At 39.9% G+C, this 14,820-nt stretch overlaps 1 protein-coding gene across 4 annotated transcripts in view; it reads right to left on the bottom strand.

Annotated features, from left to right (window-relative positions):
* Positions 1-14,820, bottom strand: part of LOC306976432 (dynactin subunit 1-like) — a 37,909-nt gene that overhangs the window by 12,072 nt on the left and 11,017 nt on the right. For 2 of the 4 annotated variants that reach the window (XM_079574361.1, XM_079574358.1), the window contains exons 3-8: positions 14,417-14,495; positions 14,235-14,266; positions 13,293-13,313; positions 7,911-7,928; positions 5,187-5,207; positions 4,826-5,002 (exon numbers count right to left, since the gene is read on the bottom strand). In XM_079574361.1, the coding sequence (XP_079430487.1) occupies positions 4,826-5,002; positions 5,187-5,207; positions 7,911-7,928; positions 13,293-13,313; positions 14,235-14,266; positions 14,417-14,495 (348 nt within the window). The remainder of the gene's footprint in view (positions 1-4,825; positions 5,003-5,186; positions 5,208-7,910; positions 7,929-13,292; positions 13,314-14,234; positions 14,267-14,416; positions 14,496-14,820) is intronic. The other 2 variants (XM_079574359.1, XM_079574360.1) reach the window with 2 other exon arrangements.

Genomic DNA, 14,820 nt, shown 5'->3' on the forward strand with positions numbered 1-14,820 from the left:
GGTCGGAGACACCAATATACACTCATGGAATCACGAAGAAGAAGCTAACAGGCTAACGGGCAAAGCTAACTGCAGCTAGCACGTAAACAGTATTTACAGCCAGGTTTGAGTGAAAAAAATGTATCTCTATTGTCTAATATGATGTACAATATCAATCTCTACCTCTGTCTTCTCTGTCAGCGTAGTATTTACTCTCACGGACAATTAAAAAGTAAAAAAAACGCAACATGCTACGACACCTGCAGTGGCACTTATGGCCTCTAGGGGCATAAGTTACTTAGTTCTGCTTTAATACCTTGGTGGAAACAGGTAAAGTACTAAAAAATATTGCTACAAAGATTGTGACTCCTTTCCAAGTTCCAATTTATTCAAAAAGTTTGCCAATAAAAATAAAAAAATGAATTGTAACTCATTATAACCAGCATGAGCTACAACAAGACAAGGCACTAGCATAAGTTCTTGTCTGTTGTATGTGTAATTTACGATTTGCAAGTTAAAAAACTACAATTTAACCTCCTGCACTATCAACAACATGACATTTTAACACCACATGGTCCTGAAGTTTGTGGACCTCACCTGTAGTCAGCAACACACCCAGAAAATCCAAGATGAGTTATATAAAACCATGTCCCATGCGACACCAATCCACAGCAATTCGTCAGAAAACAGTCATTAGTTTGTTCAATTTGTTCTCATTTCAATCACCAAATATTTCCCAGTAAATATTCCTCCTCCACTCCTCCCCTTCATCGATCATGCATTACAACACAAACCACACCTCTCCAAGTGTTAATGTCAGAACAAGAGACTTTTTTTTTTTTTTCCTCAACACTTCAGACTCAAGCACTGCACCTGCGTTTCCATGACGACCTCCACCACCACCTCCTCCTCCTCCTTACAGGGAAACACAAATCAGACAGCGGCCACTTTATTACGTACAAAATTTTGACTGAAAGGGAATTTTAAGGGCTGATGTGTCTCGTCATCAAGTGCTGTTGCTGCTGTATGGTAATGCGCTCAAGCTGTGCATTAGGTAGAATCCTAGCTTTCAAATGAGGTATAAATGATGAGAAATGTGTTGTTATGTGAAATTCGGAAGCTGGACCACACAACACGTACGCTCTTTCCAGTCCCTGTCCTATAAATACCTCCTGGTCCCTCTCCCCAGTGTCTCTTTGCTTGTTTAGTAAAGCTTATTTCGCTCTATTTTGAGGTTGTGGTTTTTGTGAGTGAATGGAGCTTTATATCAGCAAACAAATTCAATATAACTTCTATAACTTTTGACGTATGTAGCTGATGTTAATTACTGTAAGTGCCTATATTGGCTGATAATATCTGCTCAACAATATCCCCCATTTGATCATTGCATGCTAGCAATTTGGATCAACACTCACTATTTTAATTTAATCTAGATAAATGCTCTCTCGACAGGCAACAATTTCGACTGCTTCCCTGAATGATTTTCCAATATGATCCTGAGTAAATTGCCTTAATCACTGTGCAGTGAAGGAGTTTATATTTAATGTTTTCCAAGCCCAATAATTACTAAGACATTTTTGTTGTATTATTGGATGTGGCATTTTATTACTCTTTCCCATCTCCTCCTTATTAGTCATCGTATTCATTTCTTTGTGAGCTAAGCCGCGGGCCATTTTTGCATGAATTCCTCCTGACAGCTTTGTGTATTTCTGGCACTATTCACAGATGAGGCGCGAGACGTCACAACACATTCTAGTTTTCACATAAGCCAAATGAAAAATAGTGAGAAGGATATTTTTGTGTGGGGAGTGGTGACCTTCTTGGGCGTCCTCTTCCATTTTGGGGCGATGACAGCTCTATCCATATCCATGCTTATGCCATGGTCTGGGTGAATACTCGATTCTAATTGGCTGGAAGGTGTCCCTTAAAAAGTGATAATGTACACCTAGCCTGGCATCATTTAAATAACAAAGATACAGACTTCGCCCATACTGTATATGGTCATGTTTGAAAACAGTTAAGGGGGAAAACAATTTGGAGAAAAATCTAAATTTTCTCTAATTATTAAAAAAATACTTTAACAAATGCTGAACATTTGAACATAGTGATTTGAACACATTTGAACATTTGAACATAGTTTCTACTAAATAAAGATACAAAGCCATGGAGAGGAGCAAAATGGTTCATCAGCCCATAAATACATAAATAACATAAATAACGGAGAATGCTAACATGATGCTACATGTTAGCATCGGGCTAATGCTAAACTGCCGGGTTTTTTTCACTTCTACTGAACAATCTGCTGAGAGAAAATATCCGTATGGGCCCGATTTACACTTGACTTTATTTATGAGTGATAAATAAGTTCATATTCCACCCGAAAATGTCAAAAAAGAGTGGAAAATTGTGTTTCTCTAAAGATTATATTTTCCCCCTTGGTGAAGCCACGCCCCCTTCTATGACGAGATGCCGCCTGTATCACTCCACAGCAGCTGTTTCCATAGTAACGATAAACAACTGAGCTGGAACTACTTAAAGGAATAGGCCACCGTTTTTATATACTAAGATATGTTCTTACCTCACTTTAGTCGAGTTAATATATCCCCGTCTGGTCATTGTCCGCGCGCTCTGTCACGCAAACGGAGCACATACGCAGCCTCTCCCATATGTGACATAGCTCCGAAAAAGCTCACGATAGAAGCTACCAAGCTCTTCCACGTGTTCCCTATTTAAATAAAGTTACGTGAAGTGTTTTCATGCGAAGTATATTTACACAGAAATGTAACGTGTCGATTTTATAAGCAAATAAAAAGGGGGACTATATTGTGAGGCGTAATGATACGAGGAGCACAGCGTCCGCGTAGTAACTCCTAAAGACTTCCCCCCGCTCACTTCCGTCAATAACCTTTAGGAGTTACTGCGCGGACGTTTTACTCCTCGTATCATTACGCCTCACAATATAGTCCCCCTTTTTATTTGCTTATAAAATCGACACGTTACATTTCTGTGTAAATATACTTCGCATGAAAACACTTCACGTAACTTTATTTAAATAGGGAACACGTGGAAGAGCTTGGTAGCTTCTATCGTGAGCTTTTTCGGAGCTATGTCACATATGGGAGAGGCTGCGTATGTGCTCCGTTTGCGTGACAGAGCGCGCGGACAATGACCAGACGGGGATATATTAACTCGACTAAAGTGAGGTAAGAACATATCTTAGTATATAAAAACGGTGGCCTATTCCTTTAAGATAAGATAAGAGAAAAGATAATCCTTTATTGATCTCACAAAGGAGAAATTCACTTGTTACAGTCGGCGTTCAAGAAGATCACTCAGAGTTAATAAAGTGCAGCTGATACAGAGATTATTGCACATGTTACTTTACAGTCTTTCAGGTAAAACTGATTAAAAAGTGAAATAACTCAATAGAACTCAACAAAAAATATGCAGGCCCCAATTATTTCTGATAATGGACACCGTTGTTGTGCATTATCCCGCTTACACCATGGTCCCGCCAACTGAAACTGTTCATTGGGGCCTGTTTGCATATTTTTTTGTTGAGTTCTGTTGAGTAATTTCACTTATTAATCAGTTTTACCTGAAAGTAGTAGGAAAAATCATAATTTCAGTTTTGGAACTCAGGCATCGACTTGAAAAAATTGTTTTGAGAAGATTAGGTTTGGAAAGCACAATATCAGTATTCATCGGCAGCAGTGTTCACCACCGAGGTCTGCAGTTTGAGTTCTGTAGAAGTAGAAAAGCGCTGAACAGCACTGAGATCAGTCATGTTTTATGTGTCCAGTCCGTTGCTATCTTATCATTATTGTAACAGTGCTCTCCAGCCAGCAGCTCGCCAGCCCTTTCCAAAAATCTCTCCAAAAGCGTCCTCCATTTCTACATAAACTTGATGAGTCAAATGTGATTACTGTCTTGGCAAAGCGTCTCACACATGCATCATATCACATTTATAGATGTATTTTCTCCCTGTGCACCAAATAATAGACAATCTGAAAAACATTTCAGTGAATATAGACAAGTAGGGCTGGGTACCGTTAAACGATACCAGTATGGGCTGAATTGTTTCATGTAAAGCGCTTTGTCACTATGTCTGTGAAAGGCGCTATATAAGTAAACTTCTCCCTCTTCTTCTATGGTATTGAGAAAAAAGAGGTTTAGGTACAACTGGCATCGAAAAAATAAAATATTGGGGGGGAAAAATTGAATAAAATGGGAAAAAACATGGACAGAAATTGGAGAAAATGGGAGACAAAAAAAAAGTTTTTTTTAATTTCGGGAAAATTTGGGAAAAACACCTAGAAATATTGGGGGAAATGTATTTATTTATTTTTCAGCCCATTTGTTACTAAAGGAAGTTTCTTAGTTGTTTCACCTCAAATAAATGATACAAATGCAAAAGAAATGAAGTGAAAGGATAAGGAATAAATTAACATTATTAAGCTGTTTCATGGTTCTATATATAAGTATCAAAAACCAAGTACGTATTGTTAAAGTACCGGTATTGAAAAGAAATGAACGGTACCCAGCCCTATAGACAAGTAAGAAGAAACAAAAATCATATTCTTTCTTTCTGTTGAAAAATCATCTTGCTAACTAAACTAGACTCCGCTCAAGCCCCATATTCTTGAAAGATTAAGTTGCTCTCTGCTGATTCCATTTTCTAAAAGTTGCTCACGGGAAAACTGGAATGAAAGCATAGCCAGGCACCAGCACCACAAAAGAATATTACAACTATATATCACTACTTTCATTTCACATCTCGCCATCTCAGCATTTTTTGTGTCCTTCCCTACAAGTATTGCCCACTTTTTCGGTGTCCTTCACTGACCTTGCTGGGGCCCTGAGGTGGGGGGTTCCCGGGAGAGTGCAGGGTGGGGATGACGGGAGCGGCCAGGGGGGTTTGGGCCGGAGTACTGGCCTCGCTGCTGCTCATCTCCCCCGCTGAGGCAGAGGCCGAACCCGACGCGCCGCCTTTCCCCATGGAGCCGGCAGGACGACTGGGCTGCTGCGAGAGAGAGAGGGGAAAGAATAAGACGGTGACACAAAAAAAAGGAAGGTAATAAAAAAGTCATATATTGGACATCAATCTATGGGTTTTCAAAGTACTATTCAGTGATTTATTGTTAAACGCACAAATGCATGAAAAAAGGAAAACAAGTTTAACAGGCCTTAGTTGTAGCGGGGCTCACCTTGGGCTTCCTGGTCGCAGTCTGAGCAGGAAGTACAGGAGAGGGAAAGGTCGCAGGTCGCAGGAAAGAGAAAGCAATGAAACAAACAGGAAATATTAGAGAAAGATTAAAAAACATCCAAAGAACATATCAGACAACATGGCTTAATGAGGCTGTGAAAAGCTGCTCTCAACCGAGTTATTAATATGATCATTTATCGCAGGTTCATTAAGGCTACGACATTCCCATTGTACAGAAGGTTTCCAATTTCCCTGTGATCCATGAATAACGATGTGGACTGTGGTGCCATCACGGACGACTGAATGACTGCATTGTGCCAAAGGCTCAAACTATAAGCTGGTTGTTCTTGATATCAAAGGTGTAGCAGTGAGTTATACGCCATGAAGGCCACGATTTAGAATTCATAATGATTCATGTGCACCTTCTATCTTAGGTTAATTACTTTATCCAACATTGTAAGTTCACTCAGTCAGAGAATGGTGAGAGCGACCCATAGGAGTCATTAACGGCACTTGAAAAACCAAAAATCTTAATCTCTTACCCGCGCCTTAACTGAGTGCATTTTCTCCAGGTCGGCTTTATCCAAATCTAAAAGCTTCTAGATTGGTGCTAAGCTTCTACCTCGTTATGATTGTCATGTTTTCGCCCTTTTTGGTTGTGTTTTCCTCACGTTTTTCCTGCTTTTTTGACATGTGTTGGTCACATTTTTGTGGCTTGATCACAGTTACATTACACACAAAAAAACTGACAAAAACACAAAAATGTGATAACAAAAACAAGGAAGAAGCTTAGAAGAGTTTTGTAGGTCTTAGCTTTCAAATGAGATGTTGCACTGGCCTAAAGGCTGTAAGCTCCAGTCAAGAAGCTTTTAGATATGGGTATAACAGGAGAAAATGTACCAGGTTAAGGTCGTAGTTAAAGGAACAGCCCACCGTTTTTACATACTGAGATATGTTCTTACCTGAGCTTAGATGAGTTGATGCGTACCTGTCTGGTCTTTGTGCGTGCCCTCAGTCACGCAAAACCTCTCCCAGCATATTCCTATAGCTCCAAACGGGGGTGAAGTTGGAAGCTACCGCGCTTTTACACGGGCACACACAAAGACCAGACAGGTACGTATCAACTCGTCGAAGCTCAGGTAAAGAACATATCTCAGTATGGAAAAAACAGTGGCCTGTTCCTTTAAGAGGTTAAAGAGGCTAGATGCAAGTTGGCCATTTTATACTCACTACTGCCACCTCAGGTCATACGTGTAACTGCACCTTCTATATTAAGAGAGACAGTGCAGGATTTAGAGGCAGTTGTGGTGAACAGATCTGGGCTCCTTCTACACATTAGGACATTGTTGGAACATGTAGGGGGAGGAAAATACATAAATGAAACATTTTTAAACTCCGTATAGTCCCTTTAAATTAATGAAGAACTATCAACTTCATTCACATTGTCATATTATGCAAACATAATCGTCTTGCACTGCTTTCACGGGGCTTCTCCTACATGGACGAAGCTCAGATTTGTTCCTTGGGGATTGAAATGAGCTAATACGAAGTGCTGGATGTTCAGATGTCTTTCTCTTTGACAAAAATATCTGGGGATTTTAGTCATAGCTTTAGACTCATTAACTACTTTTTATTTACTTTTAGTCAACAATAATATAACTTATATGGCTGAACTAACCTATATGACCAAATTAATGTTACACGCAATTAATCCATCTACTATGTCTAATATTTTTAACAGTTATAAAACATGTTAAATAATTTGGTATAACATAACTTTTGAGTGACAGTAAGTGATTAGTAACTGTGTAATCACTTTTTTTTCACATTTATGAGAAGGAACTGTATTTGTTTAGCATGCATGAACACAATACACAGCCTACTCCCTTTCGAGCATCCACAACTGTATGAATTTTGAAAATGAATGTAAAATTGCTCAAATAAACTAAACTAAAACTAACCAAAACTAAACAATAACATCGCCAGTTTTGGTCTAAAAGCTCGTGCAGGCTGAAAACTAATGTCAAACACACTTCACCCCTGTCATCTCTACTGCGTGTAACCCAAATACCAAAAATGTCAGCACCACTGAGCATCACACTATATCCCTAACAACCCTCCTCCCCTTCCCCCTTTCCTAAGTCAAACACGGACACACTCTGGTCAGTAGCCTTTTCTCTATCACATTAGATTCAGCAGAAATTAGCTTTTTCATAAAGCTAGTAACAGTTGGAGACTAGCCAAGCCTCCTAAGCCATATTGTGATGCAGTGTAAGTAGAACAAACTGTACTGAAGCCGGATCGTGTTGCCAAATCTGTCAAATCATTGGAAACAATAATAAAAAAAAAAGCAGTGGGAAGCGTTTTGGTGGCTACGTAAACAAACAGATGAACGGGTCGCTCAGAAATTCCCCCAAACTGATGGATGTATCACACGCATGTGCAAAATAGGGGACAACTTTTTAGATATGGAATAAAATGACTAAAGAGTGAATGTTAGTCAAATGCAACGAAAGCAAAAAATGCACGAAGCACAAAAGTCTTTCCGAAAAACAACTTTTGAGACATGACAAAAAAAAAAAAATGCAAGTTCAAATCAAGTTCAACAGGCGACTCCCATCGAAATCATAGACACAATGCATAAAATGAATGGGAGATCGCGATGACCTCTGTCAGCCAAAAGAACCACAACAGAAGCGTATGAGGATCATCGGTGTGGCTGTACCTTCCTGGGCGCAGCTGTCTGTCTCATCATATTTGCAAACAGGGAGAGAAGACACAACAGGAGGAGGATTTACATTCACACAAAATCAAAGCGGCGAACCAGGCGATCCTCCACGAGACATTAAAAATAGCCCCGCGAACGTTGGGAAAAACAGCGCTACAGATATCCTTCGTTTTCCCCCCACAGCCTCTGCAAAGCGTATATCGCCTGTCCGTCACATAACATCCTCTTCCTATGTGCTCTGTGGTGCTAAGTGCTGCTGCGAGTCATCCTCCCTCCGCCCCAGTCTCTCCCCGCTCTGCTCTCCTCGCGGTGGTGCCGTTTTGTGATTCGCCAGGACGGAGCGATGCCCTACAGTCGTGCCATTACATCACCGAGCGACCTCCTCCCGCAGACAGGGAGGAGAGAGGGAGAGAGAGAGGGAGTGGGGAGAGGTGTAGATGCTGGGATGCATTTTGGGGGGGGGGGGGCAGATGTGATGATGCAAGACGCGGCTGTCTCCATAGCAACCTCGGTCGCAGACGCGCAGTCCCGTGAGTGAGTCTCGGTGCCAAAACAATAGAGGAGGGGAGCCACCGTCGACCCACAAGAAGGCGTTTTCGATGTTTATGCAAATTCGCGCCCCCCAAAATATTCAGTGCTTTCAGAGAGGATACTATGATTAACAGCAGCACTGAACACTAAGAAAAAACACAGCTCATAAAAGGTCGAAACTAGTCAAAACTAAAAATATTCAAGAGCAAGAATTGTTAGGGATCTACATGTTATTTACTTGACAAAAAAGGTCCTAGGGCTGCATTATATACTGTATGCGAAAACAATAGTCTCAGCTTAGTATATATGGCTCATGGGACATTAGAGGCGTGGTTGGGTGAATACAAGTGTGGTTGGTTTGCAATGTGTAATGGTTGAGGCGTGGTCCTGCATCCGAACCTAGTCAATAAATATTGACTCCATAAATTAAAGGTACACTGCGTAACTTTTTGGACTTTACTGTTGCCATCAGTACAAAATATGCTCATTAAGACCAACTCAACACAGAAAATGCAGTGGGTAATAAATGAATTGATTAGGATGAGAACCAAACCTGTTTAAATCTCAAATTCTACTGACTTAAGTCACATTTCCATGGAAACGAGCTGGAGACGTACCGACTCCCGGTAAAGTTACAATCATGTCTTAGGAGAGCTGAGCCGCTCACAGCAAGGGCACATGTTTGTTTGTACATTTATGAGGTATTTTTCAATTATGAAAATCTGACATAATCTGATATCTGACATAAAATAAATGCTTGTATTTCCATATTTGTTATTGGGTAAAATGTTACGCAGTATGGCTTTAAAGTAAAACTGACTTTTTGTACATTTTTAAAGATGCCTTTTTGTTTTAGGCTGTGTGAATGTGTAAATCTCAGCGATATAGCAATATATTTTGGCTTGACGGATATGCATATGGATATTCCGTCACCCAATACTGAAATAATAATAATTTGGTGATATATTGTGATAATTAAAGACTAATGTGTCTCCATATCAAGACACTCTCTGTACTCTTTGTCTTGAACTAGTCTTTTCATGTTGAAGGCCTGTTATCATGATGTTGCTGTTCTGTTTTGTGTCCCATATGTCTAATTCCTCGGGGATCCCTTTTGTCGCATTATCTAAAATTGTCCTCATGACTCTTTGCAGTGCACTACAGGGAGAGTATCGCCTTTAGTGGAGTGATGAGACGGGGGACGGAGCGCTGGGTGGAGATGGATCGAGTTGCAGCTTTCCCATCACTGACACGGGGAGGAGGCCGGGAGTCCGCAGCCTCAGCTCAGCACAAAGAGAGATACAGTTACTGCCCTGGACGCATTAACGCCGACGCAATCATGTTACTGCTGCTTTCTCTGTACAGCCTTTAGGACTGTCCGTCTTTTATCTGATGCTTGGTTTGACAAAGAGCTTGTATAAATGTCCGACCACAATCATTGGATGTTAAAAGCAGCAATGTCGTGTGTCACAAAGCATTTGGTTTACGTATGTTCTTGTAATGCTAACACAAGTCTGGCATTGAGCAAACGCTGGATTGTATCAGCGTCATTGCCCTTCTATGTGCAGTATTGGTACAAGCAGACAAACAGAAACACAATATGCAATTGTCTGGGGAACGGGGAGAGGGCGCGTCCCATCGGAGCTCCTAAAGAGGTTGTAAAAGACGCTCACACTACATTGTAAACAGAATGCTGCATTGTACATAGTTAATATATCGTATTTTCTGGACTATAAGTCGCACTTTTTTTCATAGTTTGGCTGGGGGTGCGATTTATATATCAAAATATAGAATTTCAATTTTCACACTGACAGCCACTAGAGGGAACTGTAGGCTTGTGTACCAGATTCTGCTACTCTGAACCTAAATGCCCCCAAAAAGAAAATCATATTCTGCAGATTACAAGCCGCAAGTAGTGAAATATGCATCGAGCAGCAGAAAGAAGGTTTTGAGTGAGCGAGAAACTTGTGAGAGACTGGCGAAAAGCGGAGGTTACTCTTACAGCAATGAAGAAAACAAAAAAAGCTAATCACGATAGAAAAGCTAGATGGCCACAGCTAGAGGAACAAGTTTGCAAATGGGCGTTTGAACAACGCGCTGCCGGGAGAGGCTTGTCAACAGTGCACCAGGGTGGCTGGTGCGACTTATACTCCAGAGTGAGTTATATATGTTTTTTACTCCTTCAATATGCATTTTTGTCTAGTGCGACTTATACTCCGGATCGACTTATAGTCCGGAAAATACAGTATATATTATTTTGCCCTAAGTTCTATTAATAACCCTTACTGGATAGGGCACATGAGGCTTAAGGCCAAACATGAGTGCTGTGATGCAGAATTTTGTAGATTTGTCTATTAGTGTAATTTTATAATTTGTAATAATTTGTGCTCTTACAGGAGAATTCCATCATAGATTCTTAAGCAGTTCATCTGTACTGGGTTGTTTTAGTGACACTACTCACCAAACAATAGAGGCTTTTTAACACGCTGAGAGAAGCTTTTTAGAATAAAGATGGATGGAACCAATAACAAGACGAAACCTTCACTTAGCTCAATACAACTTCAGCCTCCAGCTAAAAGATCATGAGTTGCAGACGAATCAAAATATCCTCAAAAAATTAAATAAACAGTACAGGTGACAGCTTTATAACCTTTTTTCTTTAAATAACACATTTAGTTCCACTTTCAACTGTTAGGAACAATGTGCTCTGATCAAATTAAATATATTTGTTCCACTGTGCTTTTATATTTTTTAATCTGCAGATCATTGCGCTCTGTTTCACGTTGTGTACAATGTTAGTTTTTAACCTTGTGTTGTAAAATCATTGTACCTTCTGCTTCACTGAGTTGTTCAAATTATTTCTACATGAATGATTCAAAACACACTCAAAAAAAAAACACATGGACTGGTTTAGTCTAAGCAGAGTCAGAAGAGGACAAGTGTAAAGGCGACGGAGCTGACAGGAAATCCATGTTGTGCAGGTGGAAGTGGTTCACTGCCTGACATTTAGAGAGAGCAGCTAAGTCTATGAACAGTGACGCAGCTTCAGACCTCTGAAGTAGTCACTAAATGTGGAGGAAAACCGGGGCATGACAAGGACATGTGCTAAACCTCTGTTGAGCTCTGGCATGGCTTTCACATTCGGTCGCCCTGCAACACTTGGCAGACAATGTGCACTCTTTGCCTTTTTGCACAAGGACAGAGCTTTCTTCAAGGACGGAAAAATCACCGGCCTCCCTCTCACGCTCCACTTCAGGCTCGCCAATGGTAATTCTGTTCAACAATTACTGACTCCAATCAACAAAGGAGCATGTGACTGCATTTTCACAGGAAGGCCACAGTGCTCCCTTTGTTTCAGAAAATGGTAAATCCTAATTTTTTGTATGTTTTTAAGTCTCTTAACTCCCACCGGAACCAAGCACATTTTCTCCGGTTTGGCTTTACAAAAATCTCAAAGCGCCAAAATAGAGATGAAAATGAGATGTAAATGAGGATGAAAACGCAACAAAAGGATGACAAAAAAGGGTCGAAAACACAACAAAACAGGACAAAATAAGGACAAAAAAGTGGCGAAAAAAGTGACGAAAACAGGGCAAAAATAGGACAAAAATGTGGCGAATAAAGTGACGAAAACACAACAAAAATAGGACAAAAATGTGGCGAAAAAAGTGACGAAAACACAACAAAAATAGGACAAAAATGTGGCGAAAAAAGTGACGAAAACACAACAAAAAAGGGACAAAAAACAGGGAAAAAAGTGTCAAAAATCCGACAAAAATGTGATGAAAAGCTGCTTACAGAAAAGTGACAAAAGCGCAGCGACAAAGAAAAAGTTACGCTCAGTTTTGATGGTCTTAGCTTTCAAATTAGGTGTTACACTGACCCAATAGGCTGTAAGCTCTAGTCCAGAAGCTTTTAGATGTGGGTAAAACTGAACTGGACAAAATGCGCTCGGTTAAGGCGGGGGGGTAAGAGGTTAAAAAGTGAACAAAGCACGGCAGATGAGTCGACGTCTCATATTTGGCCTTATCGTTGTAGCATTTTGCTCAATGAATGCTCCCAATCTACATCTTGTTGTTGCCTGACACTTGCTAATGAAGAGTGCAAATAAGAGGTGGTCTCTTAGACGTGGTCCTTTCTGACTCACTCATTTAGGTTAATTTGGAGATTTCTGTTACATAAAAGTATGGGCAAAGTTTTCAAGCTCAGGTTCAGTGAAAGCTCTCTCCAGCATTTCTTTCTTTCTTTTCAGTCCACGTCACAGAAACAGCCTGCAGGAAAACGTGGGGGAAAAACACTTTTATACTCTCCATACATCTCCTAATACATACTAATGGGGGGAAAAAAACACAAAGACCTTCTATAAATGACTCATGAAATATACAGTATATATATATATATAAAAAACACTTTTCCACATTGACAATGACATGCTTCAAACCATAAGAATACTGGACAAAAACATTCTCTGGCATTGAAGCAGCAGAGGTCACAGGAAGTAGCCAAAGAAGCACAGAATGGAGTGCACTGGCTCGTTCCCACTTCTCACAGTCTAGTCTACCACATGAAAATGAAATGCAGAGCCTCCAAAGAAACTGACAAAAAGTTCAAAAGTATGATACAATTAAGTGTCTGCTTTTGCTCTACATTATTTTCTTGCACAGATCTATTTGTTGTTTAAAAAAAAAAAAAAAAAGGTATAAAAGAGCTGAAATAAAGATGCGGCCCCGTTGCCATGCAGCAGTGAGGCCATTCCTAGCAAAGGTCACCACGGTTACCAGGGCTTCATTAGCAACGTTAGCATCATTAGCATTAGCGCTGAACTGAGCGGTGAGAAACATGCAGCACCTTTTTGGCTTTGAGTCCTCGCTGCACGACAGATACAGAACAGGAGGGAGGATAGGATGGAGGTGAGGAGAAACTTTTGTGACAAATTGTACCTTATTATACTTTTGTCATGATTGCAAAATGTTGTAAAATATCTACAGTTTGAATGTAATGCATGGAGATAAAAAGGTTTGAAGCTCATGAGTTCAAGTGGTGGTTGGACTGGATCTAAACTCACTGTATGAACCTTCACAAAGACAATGTGATATTCCATAGACATCAATAACAAGCAAAAAAGCTTCTCAGATCTCTCTGAAAACGTTGAATTTAACCTCTTAACCGAGCACATTTTCTCCAGTTTGGCATTGCCCAGATCTAAAAGCTTCTTCAACAAGGCACAGGAGGACATGAGGATGAAAATATAACAAAACAAAGTGACAAAAAGTTAAAAAAAAAAGAAAGAAAAAAAGAAGAGCAACAAAAACACAATAAGTGACAAAAACATAATTAGAAAGCAATGATGAAAAGGTAAAAAAAAAGAAAAGCTACAATTACACAATAAAAAAAAACACAACTAAAAAGTGACGAATACATGACAGAAAAGCATCAAAAAGCAAGGAAAAAAGTGATGAAGAATGGAACAAAAACAACAAAAACAAGACATAAAACCTACAAAAAGGAGATAATAGTCATGATCAGTTTTGAGGCGTCACAATGGCCTATAGGCTGTAAGCTCCAGTCAAGAAGATTTTAGATTTGGGTAAAGCGGAACTGGAGAAAATGCACTCGGTTAAGGCGGGGGTAAGAGGTTAGCACAAAAGATGCAGACACTTGTGAAAACATTTAAGGTACAACTCTTGCACTGTTGTTTTTAAATAAAGACTGCCCTCTGCTGGACAAATACATAATGCATGTAGAAATTTCTTGGTGCGCCACAGCAGCTTTATGTCCACATAAACTCACCATTTTACTGGACTTGGAGGTTTCCATGATTTCTGTAACACAAATAAACAAAGGAAATCAGTTTGAAACATAAACTGTTGAAAAGCTGACAGACACTTTGCTTTCTGTATTGTATTGTATCTGCCAGGTAACATTTCCTGTCCTGTAACTCTGCCTTGGCTTCTTTAAATTCAGAACATTACCTCTTTTTGGGACTTTTCCAACTCCAGGTTCAGGCGTATCTGGGGAGGTGGTGTCTGCCCCATCGTCAACAAGCTGGATCTGAGATAGAACAAGGATAAAGATGAGGTCCCACAAGCAGTCTGTGTGGCTCTTGTATTAGTTTAGCTGTTCATTTGTAGGCTTATCTCACATATACTGACATGTTTATAATGCACAAATGTAATATGTGTCATAACAATCCAACATAAAATAACAAAAGCAAATGTAGCTCAAAAGAAAGATGATACAGCACAAACGTCTGAGATCTTATTACCAGATCGTTCTACTTCCTATTTATAGCAATATGCTGCACGGACAAAGAACATATTCAGTGATATCAATCGAATGCTAGCTTCTACGTTGTCATCTATCTATTATTTTGTAA

The sequence above is a fragment of the Gobius niger genome, assembly GCF_951799975.1.
Source record: "Gobius niger genome assembly, chromosome: 16".
NCBI classification, from domain to species: Eukaryota; Metazoa; Chordata; class Actinopteri; order Gobiiformes; family Gobiidae; genus Gobius; species Gobius niger.